The sequence below is a fragment of the Podarcis tiliguerta genome (genome assembly GCF_965153285.1).
Source record: "Podarcis tiliguerta genome assembly, chromosome: 2".
NCBI classification, from domain to species: Eukaryota; Metazoa; Chordata; class Lepidosauria; order Squamata; family Lacertidae; genus Podarcis; species Podarcis tiliguerta.
The window spans coordinates 91,905,486-91,922,613 of record NC_139535.1 but is presented as its reverse complement, the minus strand read 5'-3'; the positions used below and the strand labels follow the sequence as shown (position 1 = coordinate 91,922,613).

At 45.5% G+C, this 17,128-nt stretch overlaps 1 protein-coding gene and 1 long non-coding RNA gene across 5 annotated transcripts; one reads left to right on the top strand and one right to left on the bottom strand.

The window, feature by feature from the left end:
- Window positions 1-208: 208 nt before the first annotated feature.
- TMC8 (transmembrane channel like 8) lies at window positions 209-16,650 on the bottom strand. Of its 4 annotated transcripts, none has more exons than XR_014508718.1 (17): window positions 16,337-16,650; window positions 13,589-13,749; window positions 12,605-12,753; window positions 10,777-10,929; window positions 10,568-10,647; window positions 9,955-10,094; window positions 8,821-8,968; window positions 7,393-7,563; window positions 6,932-7,080; window positions 5,737-5,860; window positions 4,984-5,081; window positions 3,836-4,019; window positions 2,589-2,719; window positions 2,350-2,505; window positions 1,363-1,441; window positions 861-1,212; window positions 209-790 (listed from the first exon to the last, which is right to left on the bottom strand). XR_014508718.1 is itself a non-coding variant. In XM_083430189.1 (17 exons), exons 3-17 carry the CDS (start codon window positions 13,735-13,737, stop codon window positions 1,153-1,155), a joined length of 1,971 nt encoding a protein of 656 aa, XP_083286315.1. In that variant the 5' UTR covers window positions 13,738-13,749; window positions 15,825-15,926; window positions 16,337-16,650; the 3' UTR covers window positions 209-1,152. The 4 variants fall into 4 exon arrangements, 3 of the variants coding, with proteins under 3 accessions (XP_083286315.1, XP_083286314.1, XP_083286316.1); XM_083430189.1 differs by adding an exon at window positions 15,825-15,926 and having other exon boundaries at window positions 209-1,212; XM_083430188.1 differs by having other exon boundaries at window positions 209-1,212.
- On the top strand, window positions 13,758-16,115 carry LOC310672695. Its single transcript, XR_014508729.1, has 2 exons — window positions 13,758-13,858; window positions 15,997-16,115. It is a non-coding gene; the product is annotated as an uncharacterized lncRNA (long non-coding RNA).
- Window positions 16,651-17,128: the final 478 nt, after the last annotated feature.

The following is a 17,128-nucleotide window of genomic DNA, read 5'->3' as shown; positions in this document are numbered from 1 at the left end:
GAGGGAGTGAAGGAAAGAGGGGCAGTGTTGCCCTTGGGACCCTAACCATCATTCAAGGCATCCCAGGGCACAATGGTTGAAAACCACTGTTTTGACAGATTGACGTATGCTGGTTTAGGACTATGCAAGCTTCCAAGTTAAGCAGAACTCTTCATGTGATTGTCAATCTGATCCACATTGTGTACAACATACGACTCATATACCCATGCCCTCTTGACATTTATTAGACAAAGCATTTGTTTTATTTTGCAATACCAAAAGATTATGATCCAGTTAGTAAGTAATCCACCTCAGTGATGACTGGTGACATACTCAGTTTCAAATTTTTGTTGAATTAGAATTACTTTGGACGCGGGTGGCGCTGTGGTCTAAACCACAGAGCCTAGGGCTTGCCGATCAGAAGGTCAGCGGTTCAAATCCCCGCAATGGGGTGAGCTCCCGTTGCTCGGTCCCAGCTCCTGCCAACCTAGCAGTTCGAAAGCACGTCATGTACAAGTAGATAAATAGGTACCATTCCGGCAGGAAGGTAAACAGTGTTTCCGTGCACTGCTCTGGTTCACCAGAAGTGGCTTAGTCATGCTGGCCACATGACCCGGAAGCTGTCTGTGGACAAATGCCGTCTCCCTCGGCCAGTAAAGCAAGATGAGCACTGCAACCCCAGAGTCGTCTGCGACTGGACCTAATGGTCAGGGGTACCTTTACCTTTACCTTGGCATGATAAGGCTGTATATATTCTTGCCATACACCTTGTTCTTTACCCAAAACATTTTCAGGCCTGCAGGAACTTGTTCTAACATGAAGTTGGCCAAATAAGGTACAGCAACTAAGAGGGATGATATGATATTAGGTACCAAACGTACATCCCAGGGACCTGTATGCACAGTGAAAAAGTAGGTATTGTACCTATCTAAAAGATAAAGGGTATGATAGGGTAGTTCTATGAGCCAACTTGTGTTCACAGGAAAATGAGGTCTTCCAGCATATAATGTTCAAATCACACTCAGGGGGCTTCTCTTCCTTCTTTAATCCAGGTGTGCTTTGACCATTCTGTGGTCTTTGCTTTCCTCGGGAGGAAGACCATTTTTTCCTGCCTGTTGCCCTGCCACCAGAAGTTTTCGTCCTTTGGGAGGCCTTTCCCCCCTGCAACCCAACTCACAGTTTCACCAGCCGCTGAGCCAGCTTCCTCACTAAACACCATTTCTCCTTGACACACTGGGCAGAGGAACAAAAGGAGAAACAGGTTACATAACCTAACATTACATGAGCCAGAGAACAGATCATCACACAGTCACAGGTTACCAGAGGTGCATGATTATTGCACGCCATCTGGCATCCTTCTGTAACATTGCAGGACCACTTTACCTGCACACGTTGCCTCTTGAGCCTTTCAATGATGTGTCTGTTTGCTTGCACCTGAGAAACGTACACTGTAAGGATGAGGCTATGGAAGAAAAAGAGAGGCCATCACACCAATAGTTTGTGGAATATTGGTTCCCACTTACACACCAGGCCAGACAGGGAAACGGGATGCCACCTGCAAAAGGCTGGGTGAGTTCAAAACCATCTGCTAGGTTAAATTTAATCAAGGTTAAACTGAGAAACAGCAATCTGTTTTAGAGCATTTGTAGTTGGGTCACTCACCAGGAGTCTCTTTTTCCTGCTAGTAACATCAAGGCATCAAAGTGATGATCAGGTGTGCTAGCAAATGTCTGATGCTGATGCTATGATCCTTGACTCTTATACTGGTCTCCCATACAAGGGATTGACCAGCTCCACACCTGCTTAGTTCAGCTGCAGCATCTGCTTCCGGACCACTCAATGGATACACAGCTACACTATCATGTAGAGGCCTGCCAGGACTCTGACATTTCCTAAAATATTGCTACAGTAATTTTTTCAAATGTGACTCTTCATTTGCCAGAACTATGGGACTTTCATTAACTAAAAAAAAAGGGGGGGGAGCTACACTCCTTTTTCATTAGTGGCAAAGTTTCCATTGAAATTACACACTGTGATCACAATCCAACACTGAGGTGTGCTTGAGCCACCTTCCTTTTAGGGTGAAGCAGTAGAAGATAAGAAGTAGTGTTTATAGAGGACAGGTCTCTTGCTCAAGGTCTCTTGCTCAAGTGGCCCTGAGTGGTAAGGCAGATGGTCAGATTTTGCTTGAAAGGAGCCGTGGAGGCTGTTCTGTGTCTGGAAAGGCCAGTGACGGTAACACACCACTTTTACAACAGGGTCCAGGCCAAGAAACAAGGAGGTTGCTTGCCTTGCAAATAATTCAACAACATATGACCATCCCTCCCTCCTTTGGTATTCCTCCATCCATGTCCCTCCCAAAGTACCCACCTGAGTACCATCAGAAGTAAGAAACAAAAGACATTGGATGTCGCATAGCTCAAGGCACGTTGTGTTGACATGGGCAAATGGGACAAAGCCTTAGGTACTGCCTCCCATGGAGTTGAATAATTAGTAAAGAGCCCGCAAGCTTGGGATGGAGAGACCCTGGGAGGAAAAAAGAATGACTGTCAGAATATAGGCTTCATCAACCCCGTACTCTTAAGATGCTCAACCACCTCTCAGCTCACCTACTGACGACATAGCCCAGAGGGACGTAGGCCTGGAAAAGGCCTAAGAGTAGCATGATCTGGAAGAGGAATTTAGAACGGGATGCTCGAAACAGCTGAGTTGAAGGCTGGCAGTTCTGGAACAAGGTGTACTGTGGGTGAGAAAAAGAGACAGAGTGAGCATGCCTCCTGAAACCTCACACATTCCCAGAGATATAAAACCCATGAGGCTTTGCAGAAGGATGACTGCCTTGGGGTGGGATGGGGTGGGGTGGGGAGAGAGAGAGTGAAGGGCCTTCATTAGGAAGCAGTTGTATGAAGCAGTTTATACCATACTTCTTGGGATTCAGCCAGCAACTTCAGTCCCCCCAAAACATGTGACTCCTTGACCCCAAAGGTGAACAGCTCAATACCGCTTTCAAATATATTGCTAAAGAGCCTTCATATCAGAGCTGCAAGCATATATTGAAACACCCCCTGAAGAATCATGGGAACAGCAGTTTAACCCTCACACAACTACAATTCCCAGCACACTTAAGAAATGACAGTGCCCATGATTACTTTTTTGTGGGGGTGCTTTAAATTATGATTTATATGCAGTCCAGGTGTTCACAGTACCTAGGGCCAGGTTGCACCCAACCTGCTACAGCCACGTTCAATGGCTTCAAATGCATACATGCTAGCAACAGCTGTGGGCAGGATGAGGTCAGTAACCACCAAAGTGAAGGTCTGAGTCTGGGTGGGACTGCCTCCAAGAGAGGTGAGTTCAGAGAAGCAAGTTCCTTACCCTCCGCCTCTGGTCTTCCTGTGTGGGTTGCTTGCTACTACCAGCAATTTCTCTGGTTTGAGAGTTTGTAACTCCCAGACTTCTCTACAGTCTCTTAGCCAGGATCAGGGCCATCTTCCCTGGCAAGGTACAAGCCAAGAGGATGAGGGGCCCAAAATAGGGCCAGATCCACAACCCACGTCATGATGGGCATGATAGGTACTCTTTGTGTGTATTCTCAAACACCCACACATACACACATGTATACACAACCTTTACCTTTTTCAATAGCGTGCAGTGAATTTTTTCATAAGGGAACAGTTAGGGCAAGAGACACCAGCTTGCAAGGGCGATTGGGGGCAGGGCTGATGTCACACCCGTGGACATCGTGCCTCCTTCCCTAAGCCGGGCAGAAGCTTCCCAGGCTTTGGGAATGAGGCGCCAGGGGAACATTAAGGGGAGTAGCCTATTCCCACTAGTCCAATGACCGCATGCCACTGACCTTTTTTATATAGAATGTGAAGAAGACGAAGACACAGGCAAGCAAAGGCAGAAGTGGGCAGAAGAAAATCCCGATCCATATGACTGTTTGAGCTGCTACAATATCCAGTACATTGTGAGGCACCAGGAACTCTTCTTTGCCAAGCCACTGAGCCAGTCCACAGGAGGAATGCTTAGCAATCAGTCTGAGAGAGAGGGAGAGAGAGAAAAAGAGAATTAATTCAGAGGCCGCGGGCATAACCTCTTCCAATAACTGCAGCTGGGTATCATGCTACTGAATTCTGCCTCTTTTGCATAGGGAGCACATATGCTTATTCTCCCTTACTAAAATCACCCTGCAGTCAACAACGATACAATGGGCAAATCCGCACATTTAAAGCATATGACTTCGCCCAAAGAAGTCAAGCTTCCCACTCACAGAGCTACCATTTCCAGCATCCTTAACAAAGTACAGTTCCCACGATTCTTTGGGGGAGGTCGTGTGTGTTAAATATGCTTTGAATGCAGAGCATGCATCTGCCCAATGACAGCTACCCTGCAACTGGACCACCTGGCATCACTACTGGGAGGCAGGAAGATGAGATAAAAACACCTGTAGATCAGGGGTAGTCAATGTGGTGCCTTTTGGGTATGTGTGTTTTTTGGCTCCAGTTCCTATCACCTCCAGCCAATCTAGCCGGTGGTCAGCGACAATTAGAGTTATGGTCTAACAATGTTGGCTATCCCTGCCATACATAATACTTTCCCAAGGAAGGAGTGGTCTGTCCATTTGTGGAAAGAAAAGGCTGAATGAGGGCTTAACCACACTTAAATTCCCTCCTTGCTTTCCAGGGACTGTCCGCACTTTAAAGCTCTGCATCCAAGCACCCCTTTTTTTGTTCAAGCTTTCGCAGGAAAACCCACTCTTTAAAGCTCAGTTGGAGCACACGACAATCCATGGAAAGCCATTTGCTCCAATACAGCTTTAAAGATTTCACAGGGAAAGCTCTGGAACAAAAAAGGTGTGCTCAGACACAGAGCTTAAGAGTGCAGACCTGTGCCTGGAAAGAGTGGGCAAAAGGTAAGTATGGAAAAGCCCTGGGTTAGGCCAAGAATCAAGGAAACTAGGAGAGTAGGGGCACTAGTATTAGTTATGATCTCTTGCCTCACCTCCGGGGCAGGCTGATAAGGAAAGCAGATCCCAACGTGGTCAAGAAACTGAAGAGGGTCATCTTGTACATCTCTTGTCCAATGTGGGTTTCCCAGCACTGCATGCACAATCAGGAGAGAGATAATGTCTTATGATGAGTATATGGAAGGAAAAAAGAAAGAGAAGTGGGGAAAGGAATCCTAGGCATGTCAGGCACATTATTATAACCATAGTATATCGTAAGTTTATGGTGTTAAGTGCAAAAAAGAAAAAGAAAAAGCTAAGTTCACATTAAGCATGCACAATACAACGTTATATAGGTAATAGAATGTATGGAGAATTGTTGTATAAGTTGCAAATTTCTAACACATGAATAACCCCAAAACTGGCAGACTTTAATTGCTAATGATCAACCAGGCTTTCCTCATTGCTGGAATTGGGATCAAACAAGGTGTGCGTTGGTGGGGGGTGGGGGTGGGAGTGGGAATCTACAAAATAAGTGAAAAATGACAAAAGAAATACCAGGAAAAGGAATACTCAAAGATGTCTAGACAGCCGAAGAGCCATTCTAGAAATTGAAAACCAAGTTACGCAGCTGGGTGCTTAAAGGTGAAGTATATTTTTGTCACTGCACCAAGTCAAGGCTAACTAGCTCTTTGCCTTACAGGCTAACGATACCTTGCTTTAGAAAACTTAATACCCAAACACATTATGTCTGGGCCACATTTGCTCTAAACAGGAAAAGTCCAGCTGAAATATCCCATCCATGTCACCTGATAGAGTTTGTTGTAACCGCACTGGTGGCACTGAGGAGCACTGCCGCTCCCTATGCATAGCACTCTGCGTCCCAAGAAGAACATGAACATTCCCAGGCTGGACAGTTTCAGGATTACACACCTGCAAGAGACCACAAGAGAGATTGGGCCTGCACCTTACACTTGGTTTCCACCCCGCTAATCCTGCTATATAAACCAGTGCTTGGGATTACCACCTGACCATGAATGGATCCAAATATTCATCTTACCACACATTTCCCCACACATCTGTCCCTAAAGTGGGGTGTTGTTTGGTTCTGATCATAGCTGTCAACTTTTCCCTTTTCATGTGAGGAATCCTATTCAGAATAAGGGAATTTCCCTTTAAGAAAGGGAAACGTTGACAGCTATGGTCCTGATGCACTTTGCACTTCAAAACTTCTGAAAGATCTGGCTCTTTTTAACATTCCACAATATATTTTTAGAACAGCTGCTGCATTGCATCTCTTAAATCTGTATATATTTGGTTGTTCTTTGGGTTATGGCATTATAATTGTAATTATTATGGGTGGCATTCAACTAAGTTTTACTCAGAGTATATCTATTTAAATAAATGAGCCATTTATTTAGAAGCGTTTACTGTGAGCACAGTTTAGTCGACCACTATCCTATTGGTTTAGGAAGACAAAGGAATGGGGAATTTTGACAGCAAAAGAACTAAGGTATATTAGAAATGCATTGATGATGTTCATAAACACATACATTACATGACAGCATTTCCCCTAAAAATATAACAATCTTTTTTGAACTGCACTCCTCAAGTTTTCTTTGTGTTTGCTATTTGTCAACGGGAATCAATAAAATACACATTTTAAAAATATATATTGTTGCTGTCGGCATACGCCTGTCTCCGGAAGTATTGATTTTACTGCGTTCCCGTTTGCCCGCTTGAATCATTGTGCCATTGTAAGGGGTTTCCCTTACTTCTGCTTCTTCCCTTATACTTTCACTGCCATATTTACAATAAAGGATATTGGGCTTGATGACCGACTGGAGCAACTAGTGCTTCCCAACTTAGAAAGAGAGAATAGCAAAACTAAAACAAAGCATAAAAAACTCTGCTTGCAGCTCAAAGTAATTTAAGGCCTGCAAACTCCTTATACCACAGGAAATATATCTGCCTCAGGTTCCCCACCAAGATGAAAACACCTACCTGACTAGGGTGAGGTTGACTTCAGTATTAGGTGAGTAGCCTTCCAACTGGATCAAGACATGAAAAAGTAAAGGCAGGATGACATTCACAATGGAGATGACCACTGGTGGCAGGTACTGGCTCAGTACATCAAGGCTGGCAGCATTTTTCTGGAAGTACAGAGATGGATTTGTTACGGGGAGGCACATTTGTGCCTAGAATCAAAACACAGAGGAATATTTCCTGACCACTCAGTACCAAAACACGGTGCAAAAAGTCAGGACCCACCAAACTTACTGAATTTTCAGAGCAGTACCTTCTGCTTACTGCGTGTCAGGCTTAATCCCTCACCCTAGCCTAGCCCAGATTCCTGGTCCAGCTGTAGCAGCTGTTCTCCAAGAACACACAGCTGAGTTCTGGATTGAGGTACAGCCACCCACAGTCCCACTCTGACCCTGGCAAGGGATGAAGGGTTGGCCTACTTGACTGTGCCCCTGGGAAAACTCAGTGGCTGCGTAGATACAGTAGAAAGCAGCCCCTGTCAGCAGCAAGATGACACCATTGATCAGCAGGCGTAGCAGGTAGAGCTTAGCAAGCTGCTTCCGTGTGCGCTGTTGGTTCTGCAGATGCCGGATCTGCTCCGCTAGGTCTATCTGTGAAAAGAAACCGAGTTGGTCACTTGCTATTTGTGCAGCTGAGCATGCAGAGGAGATGTTTGCTTCCAGTGCTTCAGCATGCGAAGGAGAGGGAAGACCCAGCCAATCTAGTAGGCATGCACGGCCCAGGAGAGCCATAACACCTTGAGCACAGAAGGGACATAATAATCTGAGGCTAGAAAGAATGACTGAAACATAGCAAAGCAATCCCTTGTTGCCTTGGGAAATGTCCTTTGAGGTAGGAACAGGAATTAAAGGGTATGATTCCTGTTTCCCTTTGCTTGTTGCCCCTACTATTAAATAGTGGGTGGACATATCAGACGACACAGAGATGTCTCCAAGTAGTTCTTTATAAGTAAGCTGGAACTGAACTGAACAGCTCAGCCGGCCTGCTTTTATAGGCAGCCAGCGGTCAACATTGTAACAACAACAGCTCAGGGTTTCCCGCCTAAATTAACTGACGTGGACCTGAGTGAAAACTATATACAGTGGTACCTAGGGTTAAGTACTTAATTCATTCCGGAGGTCCGTTCTTAACCTGAAACTGTTCTTAACCTGAAGCACCACTTTAGCTAATGGGGCTCCGCGCCACCGGAGCACGATTTCTGTTCTCAACCTGAAGCAAAGTTCTTAACCCGAGGTACTATTTCTGGGTTAGCGGAGACTGTAACCTGAAGCGTCTGTAACCCGAGGTACCACTGTACTGTACCCAATACCCCTGGTGGCCAGGGTGAGAACTTCAATACATAACACCTTCAATGCTTGTTCTCTTTGATTTCACAGGTATTGTTAATTGTTGCTGCCTGACTTGCAAGTGAAATAAGCAAGGAAGTGACACAGGGCCTGAAGAAAAGAAATTAATGGGGCCTGTATCAAATTCTGTAGCTCCACTTGTGCAATAGACTTCTATGCATGCAACAGAACTTCCTCTTCCTCTCCCCTCAAAATCAGCTCCAGAGGGTTGGGAGACCTTCCAGAGCAGATTTGGGGGGGGGGGGTTTACACAGTGGGAGGACAAGAAAAGGAAGCCTCATTATGTAAGCAGAATGCCGCTTGTGCAACATTGGATTCAACCCTGGTTTGTTTGCTTTTTCAGTTCAGCCAAATTTAGGCAATGGCTGAGGTTTCGTCCAAAAATATTTTTTAAATGAATGGATGTGTATACATACTTGAAAGGATGACGCAATGAAAGAGGTGGGACCTTCGAGGACATGAGCAAATTATCATGAAACCCTATAGGCAATTTTCATGTACCTTTAGGTGATTGTAAATATTCCTCTGTTTGAGGGTGGCTGCCTCTGGGCTTTGGATGCAGAAATCCCACTCTGTGAAGATCCTGGCACTGACACATGGTTTGAATTCCCACCGCAGCATCTGCCAGCGGGCCATGCTGGCTACAATCCTGAATTTTGGGACAGGAGTGAAGATTGTCACAGGCAAGCAAGACTTTTATCCTAGCAAATTAATTCCTTTACCGGCCCAAGAAGTATATAGAACTCAGTGTGTTGCATAAGAAGTTCCAGTGTGTCACTGCAGCGGGTCCAGCCCAAGATATGTGAATCAACATGGGAGTAACACCCAGTTTCTAGAAAGAAGGAGATCGCAAGTCTGCACAGGGATATATGGTATGATGTGAAAGTGTGCAAATCAGTTGCAGGGGGTGATGAAGGCAGAAAAGATGCAACAGTTTAGGAATATTAGCTTGGTCCACTGGAGGAGGATTACCTAGTGATGCTTCAGAGTAGGAATGTTTTCTGGGAATAATAGGAAAATTTGATGGGAATGAGTTAGGGATGCAGAGTCTCAAGAAGACTGAGCTGATCTACTATGGCAGGATCTCAACACACAGAATGTTGCTGTAACATGAATAAATGCTAGACTTCTTGGAGAAAAGGTAGGGAGTGAAGAAGGAAGAAGAATAGATTTTTGCCATCAATGCCTGATTAGATCGAACACTCTGTGAGAATGATTGGGCACTGGAATATGCTCCCAACAGAAAGTGTATAATTTCCATTCCCAGGGAATTTGAACATGCCAGGAATAGGTTAGAGCGGAAGTTGGGGAACTTGCAACCCTCCAGATGTTGCTGAATTACAGCTTCCAATGGGGCCAATGGGAGCTGAAGTTCAGTAACACCTGGAGGACCTTGGGTTAGAGAAATGTTATTCTGACTGTATGTGAGGTATGGGAGTATATAACCTACTGAATTACTACAAGGAAAGAGTCAGCATTTTAAGTGGGTCATCATAAGCCATGGTGTATGTAAATCCCTATTCATGAATCCACTCCCTTGCCCTGCAGTTCCTTGCTTCTCTCCTGCTCCCTTTTCCAAACCCCTGCTGTCAAGCCTAGAAAGGCCTGGGTCTCAGCCACCATCAGGGCCCTTACCGCCGGAGGATCCAAATGAGGCAGGCAAAGAAGTATCCCAGGATGCTAAGCAGGTATGCTAAGTGTACATTGTAGTGGTTCTTGCTATCCTGTGTCACATGATAAGCACCATAAAACAGGTACGAATACTCCAGAGAGCCCTAAGGATGGAACATAAGAGGAAATTACAAGCCAGCCTTATGCTTGCAGATTAACCCAACTCATAACAGAGGAGTATGGAACCTGTGGGTCCTTCAGATGTTTGCAGGACTCCAACTCCTCTCACCTCTAACCACTGATTGACCATGCTGGCTGGGCCTCTTGGAGTCACTGCCCAACAACAGTGGATGGCCACTGCTTCCTGTCCACTGCCATAATACTTTTCTAAGGACTTTCTAAGTCTGAATCATAGAATGCAGTGAGTACAAAGTTTGGATAAGAACCATCACCCATTAATCTGACATTGTCCTTCCTGCTCAACTCCAAGCTATATTTGTCTTCCCAATTGCTCCATTTTTGTTCATTCTTCTTCACACACACCCCATCTATAACCACTTGCTTAGGCAGCATTGCACCTCCATCAGCCTCCCCTCTCAGCACAGTAAACTCCAGTCTCTATTTCCAGCAGACTCACCTCCCCGGTGAAGATATCTTGGAATCGTTGCCAGGCAGATCGATAACTGACGTTACTGCTGTACTTTATGCATTCAGGATCTGGGGGGGAAAGACTGGGTAGCTTTATAGCACTAGACACTCTGACACTTAGATGTCAGTATAGGATCTAATCCAGATGGGATGTTGGGGAAAGCACAAATGCTCTTGGAAGTACCAGCAGAGACTCACCTGCACTCAGACCTGTAGGAAATATCGTCGTATTTTGAGAAATGATAACAGGCAACAGTATGAAGCCTGTGGCCAGCAGCACAGCCAGGAAGTTGATGAAGAGCAGGAACCTCAGGAAGGTAAAGTAGGACTGGATGCCAGGACCAAAGTTCCCTGTACAGTATGTTGAAGAGGATAGCAAAAGTGGGCAACACAGGAAGGCAAGCAAACAGGCATCAGAGGGGATGGGGAGGAAGAAAGTGACACACAGGATAAATTCTGTCCCAGATCCACAGCCCTTTCTTCATTCACATGCAGTATTGCTAACTGTGGCTGGTTCCTATCTGGTCTGACAGGGGATTCCGCCTGCTGTGTCTACTTCAGTGCCAGTCAAGCAAAGGTTATCTTGCATTTTGAAACTGTTTACACATATCAGTGAGCATAATAACCAAAGTGGGTAGTTTCAAGATGAATTTTAACAAGATGAATTTTAACAGGGAGAAATGTAAAGTATTGCACTTGGGCAAAAAAAATGAGAGGTACAAGATGGGTGACACCTGGCTTGAGAGCAGTACATGTGAAAAGGATCTAGGAGTCTTGGTTGACCACAAACTTGACATGAGCCAACAGTGTGACGCGGCAGCTAAAAAAGCCAATGCAATTCTGGGCTGCATCAATAGGAGTATAGCATCTAGATCAAGGGAAGTAATAGTGCCACTGTATTCTGCTCTGGTCACAGTACCTGGAGTACTGTGTCCAGTTCTGGGCACCACAGTTCAAGAAGGACACTGACAAACTGGAATGTGTCCAGAGGAGGGCAACCAAAATGGTCAAAGGCCTGGAAACGATGCCTTATGAGGAACGGCTAAGGGAGCTGGGCATGTTTAGCCTGGAGAAGAGGAGGTTAAGGGGTGATATGATAGCCATGTTCAAATATATAAAAGGATGTCACATAGAGGAGGGAGAAAGGTTGTTTTCTGCTGCTCCAGAGAAGCGGACACGGAGCAATGGATCCAAACTACAAGAAAGAAGATTCCACCTAAACATTAGGAAGAACTTCCTGACAGTAAGAGCTGTTCGACAGTGGAATTTGCTGCCAAGGAGTGTGGTGGAGTCTCCTTCTTTGGAGGTCTTTAAGCAGAGGCTTGACAACCATATGTCAGGAGTGCTCTGATGGTGTTTCCTGCTTGGCAGGGGGTTGGACTCGATGGCCCTTGTGGTCTCTTCCAACTCTATGATTCTATGATTCTTTAGGAGAAAGAACTGCAAACTGCCTCCCCTTCCTAATGTACATAACAAATCCACAACTCCGTGGTTACCCTCCGCTAGAGGAAAGCAAGATTTATTTGTGTTCTCCACAAACCATGTGGTCAACCAGCCTGCAGAGGTCTCCCTTGCCTCACACCAGTTAGAGATAGGTTATCAGTAGTTCAGTTGTTGTATTTAGTATATGTAACCAGCAGCCCCCACCATTTATAAAACCAAGTCCCTTCTCAACACAGAGAGAACTTTATATTTTCTTCAAGTGCAGCTGCTGATCTGACGTCCTGCAAGGGGTGGACCCTGGGTTTGAAATACCAGGGGTGCCCTGGGCAATGCCAAAATTTGGCAGCCCCAGCCTCTTGCACTCCATTCTAAAGCATAATTGCAGTGTCCCCTGTGTTGCCCCCGAGGTTTTGCACCCAGTGTGACTGAACCAGTTGTGCTCGCCTAAATCTGCCTCTGATCCCACCCATTTTCCCTTTAGAAGTAGAAACCTTGTTTGCTGCCACTGGACCGAACTGATACCCCAGTGACATTCCTTGGGTAGATGAACTTTGAAAGGTGAAAAACCATTTCCTACTGTTACCTCCAATCTCATCCAGGGAAGGCTTCCAGAGCTGGAAGATCCTGACAAGGTTCCAGATTCCTTCTTGAAACTGCTTCTGGGCCCTGGATTGTCTCTGTCTCCAGACCACCCAGTAGGACACATCTCTCCCTGTGGATGCTCTCAGCTGCCTGTGAAAGGGAGAGTGGGTTGAGTTTAGAATGGGCCTTCTGAATCAGTGAAGCTTTGGGAGATGAGGTTAGGAGAGGACCACACGTCCCACCCCATCTTCCGGTTGAATATCTGCACTTACCTGCCTCACGCTGGGACAAAGCCTCCCTTTTGATACTCTTCTATTTTTAGTCAGCAGGTTCCTCTGCCCTGCCAAGCCCCACTAATCCTTTATTTTATTACCTGTATTTCTTTGATGCTTCTGTGCCATATCAGAACCTGCTACAGTGGGATAGGGGAGCTTTTTCAGTTCAGGGGGGCTACATTCATGCATGCGCAATCTTCTGGTAGGCTGGGCCAAGGGCAACTGTGAGTGGAACAATGACTGCGACTCGTCCCTTTGTACAGTTGGCCACCAAAAATCTACAGGTTTTTACACCACTTGGTTGGGTTAAAGCAATCTATCTAAAGTAGAAACAAACCAGCTCTGTTGTGGGAAGGAAGGGAAGGGGGAACAAAAATTGTATGCTTTTTCTTGCCAAGTACTGAGTGGTTTTAGCAACCAGCCTGCACAATTACAATCAATTACAGTGGTACCTCGGGTTAAGTACTTAATTTGTTCCGGAGGTCCATTCTTAACCTGAAACTGTTCTTAACCTGAAGCACCACTTTAGCTAATGGGACCTCCTGCTGCTGCTGCGCCGCCGGAGCACTATTTCTGTTCTCATCCTGAAGCAAAGTTCTTAACCTGAGGTACTATTTCTGGGTTAGCGGAGTCTGTAACCTGAAGCGTATGTAACCTGAGGTACCACTGTACATACTAAAGATGTTTTCCCATGTGAGCTTGCTCCAGACCTGAGGAGGCGCTTCTCTTTCATGGAGCAGGGCAAGTCCCTGAGCACCAATTCCTGGCTACCCAGCTCCTCCAAGGAGTCTTCTGTGCTGGAATCAGAGAGAGCATCGTGCTGGGCAAGTCGGTGCCTCAGGACCGGGGTGCCATCCATCGCTTGAGATCCCTGAAACAACAAGTGTGCACGTGTTAAGGTGTGAGGACCTGGGCACAGAATAAACCAGATGTGGGACACCTTTTTCAGCCTGAGGTCAGAACCCTCTGGAGGACGGAAGGTGAGCAGGGCCAGAGGCAAAAGTAGATGTGACTCTTGGGCTATGTCCAAATCAGTGGCTTATAAAGCAGTGAGGTCATTCCCCCCTTGCTGCATTTTAAGTCAAATTTGCACACACGAGAGGGAGCGGGCATGTCTTCACCCACAGAACATTACTTTATTTGTTTCCCTTGTGACCACAGCTACCACCACCTCAAACTCCTATTCATGAAGCTGTCATCTGTGCATGCGCAGTGGATGTCTTAAATACACTCACCTCAGCTTATCTGTGAAGTGAATGTGGTTTACGTTTTCTCTCTCTCTTTTTTGCCAAATTATTTTATTGATTTTCCATAATTTTTAAACAAATTATAACCAAATGAATACAAAATTTTGAGAATGTGGCTTACGTTTTCAAATCAGATAGAAGCTGGTTTGAGGGGAAATGCATCCAACAGCAATATTTCTCAAGAAACTACAGTAGGCATAGGCAAACTCAGCCCTCCAGATGTTTTGGGACTACAACTCCCATCATCCCTAGCTAACAGGACCAGTGGTCAAGGATGATGGGAATTGTAGTCTCAAAACATCTGGAGGGCTGAGTTTGCCTATGCCTGAACTTCAGGATAGATGTTGATTGTGGCCAACATCTGTACATGGACGGCTTCAAACACCAGCAGTGGAAGCGCACTGGTGCCAGAGTAAATGGTAATGTGTACACAGCTTTGCCTTTATATAGTAGGCTGCATTCCATCCACACAAAACTCAAAGGCTTATACATACAGATGCACACCTCTCTATCCAGGCAAACAAACAATGTTTTCTCTACATTGGGAGTGGCCTCCGGGACCACATAACACCGGTCCTGAGAGATCTGCATTGGCTCCCAGTACGTTTCCGACCACAATTCAAAGTGTTGGTGGTGACCTTTAAAGCCCTAACAGCCTTGGTCCTGTATACCTGAAGGAACGTCTCCACCCCCATCGTTCAGCCCGGACGCTAAGGTCCAGCACCGAGGGCCTTCTGGCGGTTCCCTCATTGAGAGAAGTGAGGGTACAGGAACCGGACAGAGGGCCTTCTTGGTAGTGGCGCCCGCCCTGTGGAACGCCCTCCCTTCAGATGTGAAGGAAATAAGCAGCTACCGTCTTTTTAAAAGACATCTGAAGGCAGCCCTGTTTAGAGAAGTTTTTAATATTTAATGCTGTATTGTTTTTAACACTTGATTGGAAGCCGCCCAGAGTGGCTGGGGAAACTCAGCCAGATGGGCGGGGTATAAATAATAAATTATTATTATTATTATTATTATTATTATTATTATTATTATTACTATTATTACTATTATTATTATTCAAGGACACTTTCCGAGCCATGCAAAAACCCTAGGGGGGTGCAGAGCAGGGTTGGTGAAGAATATGGCCTAGGAAGAATACCAGGGGCCATAAAGAGAGGCCTGGAAGGCTGAATTTAGCCCCCAGGTCTGAACTAAAAAATTATCCCTCAACCTGAATACCTGATACCTCCATTATAATTTGAATGTATCTGCTAGCTGCAGACCACAAAAAAATACCACACAACACTTCTAATGTACCATGACTGCCTTTTAGGCCGCAACTACAGCCCAAATTCTAATTTGTTCCACTTTATGTTTGACTGGAAATTGGGAAGATAGCTAAAGTAAATTAGGATTTCAACATCTGCCAGTAAAATGATAAAATGGCTGTTTCACATTTAAAGGTGCATATTGTGGTGAAGCATTTAAATAAACAACAACCACAGAATCTTGAACAGCCTCCTAAAAACATATCACAGCCCATTTTTTGAAAAAAGATGGGGCAAATTTTAGTATGGCAGGGTACAACACACTAAGATAATATTGTTTTTAAGAGATATTGATGCCTCTTTCCTAGAGTGCAACTCTATAAAGGAAGCATCAATAGGCCTTCAGTTTACTGTTATCCTAATCCTGTGTTGTGATAAACAATGCGCACCAGTTAGAGCCAATTTGCAGCTATTGGGTGCAGTTCTGTTCACGTTCCAGTTTATACAGACAGCCCCAGTCCTCAGGTCAGCTGTCTGCTGAGTCACCACCACTGAGAGGAAATGGAAGAGAGAGAAAACAGTATCACTGGCGCTTAATTTTACTTTCTGTTTTTTCCCTAGGTGGCTGTTCTCTTTCACAGGATTTTCACACATCTACGTGGGTCAGTTGGGCACAGAAGAACAACTGTTCACCCCGTCTGTGCTATTCCTGCTGAAATAAAGGCTACGCATTCACTTTGTACCCTTGCATGTATACACACCATACACAAGCACAAGGCTTCCCCCCAAAAATCCTGGGAACTATAGTTCACCCTTCATAGAGCTGCAATTCTCAGCACCCCTTGACAAGCTACAGTTTCCACCATACCATTCCCAGGATGCTTTGGGGCACGTCATGTGCTTTAAATGTGATTTAAATGTATGGTGTTGCATGTGGCCTCTGAAAAAGGAAGCAACTCACCCCTTGTCCTTTAAGCTTCTTATCACGTATCACTACTACAGCACCACACCAAATCCAGTCAACCTGAAGTACAGTTCTGGCGATACAGCTCTCCTGTGCATTAGAGAACCAAACGGAAGTACAGCGTCTTCATCCTAGCTGTGGGTTTTTGCTCGCTTATCTGTGGAGATGCTAGTGGCAAGCCCATGTGACAGGAAGACGCAATTTCCTGTATCGCACCAAGTCATCGTGTTGGGTTCATACGTTGCACTTGGTAGATTACACTTGTGGGAGATGATAGATATAAATACATTTTTGCATTTCTTTTTCTAGTTCTTTTAAACTGCCATGCCAATGCTATGTTAAAGGTAAAGGGACCCCTGACCATTAGCTCCAGTCGTGACCGACTCTGGGGTTGCGGCGCTCATCTCGCTTTATTGGCCAAGGGAGCCAGTGTACAGCTTCCGGGTCATGTGGTCAGCATGACTAAGCCGCTTCTGGCGAACCAGAGCAGCGCACGGAAACGCCGTTTACCTTCCCGCCGGAGCAGTACCTATTTATCTACTTGCACTTTGACATGCTTTCGAACTGCTAGGTTGGCAGGAGGAGGGACCGAGCAACGGGAGCTCACCCCGTCACAGGGATTCGAACCGCCGACCTTCTGATCGGCAAGTCTTAGGCTCTGTGGTTTAACCCACAGCACCACCCATGTCTCAATGCTATGTTAGAACTGCTTAATTTTCCATTACAGTATTTAAAAAGCTTATTTGAAGTATAATTCCACTTTCTTCCCCCTTTCTACCATTCCCCATC

What these genes read in the sequence shown, in the direction of transcription:
- TMC8 (XM_083430189.1), bottom strand. Translation starts at nt 13,737, where the DNA reads ATGGATGGCACCCCGGTCCTGAGGCACCGACTTGCCCAGCACGATGCT. An exon ending in ATATTTACAATCACCTAAAG is followed by an intron (nt 7,564 to 8,820) that starts GTACATGAAAAT and finishes TTCTTTTCACAG; the next exon opens with ATAGACCTAGCGGAGCAGAT. An exon ending in GTCAACCTCACCCTAGTCAG is followed by an intron (nt 5,861 to 6,931) that starts GTAGGTGTTTTC and finishes GGTCTCTTGCAG; the next exon opens with GTGTGTAATCCTGAAACTGT.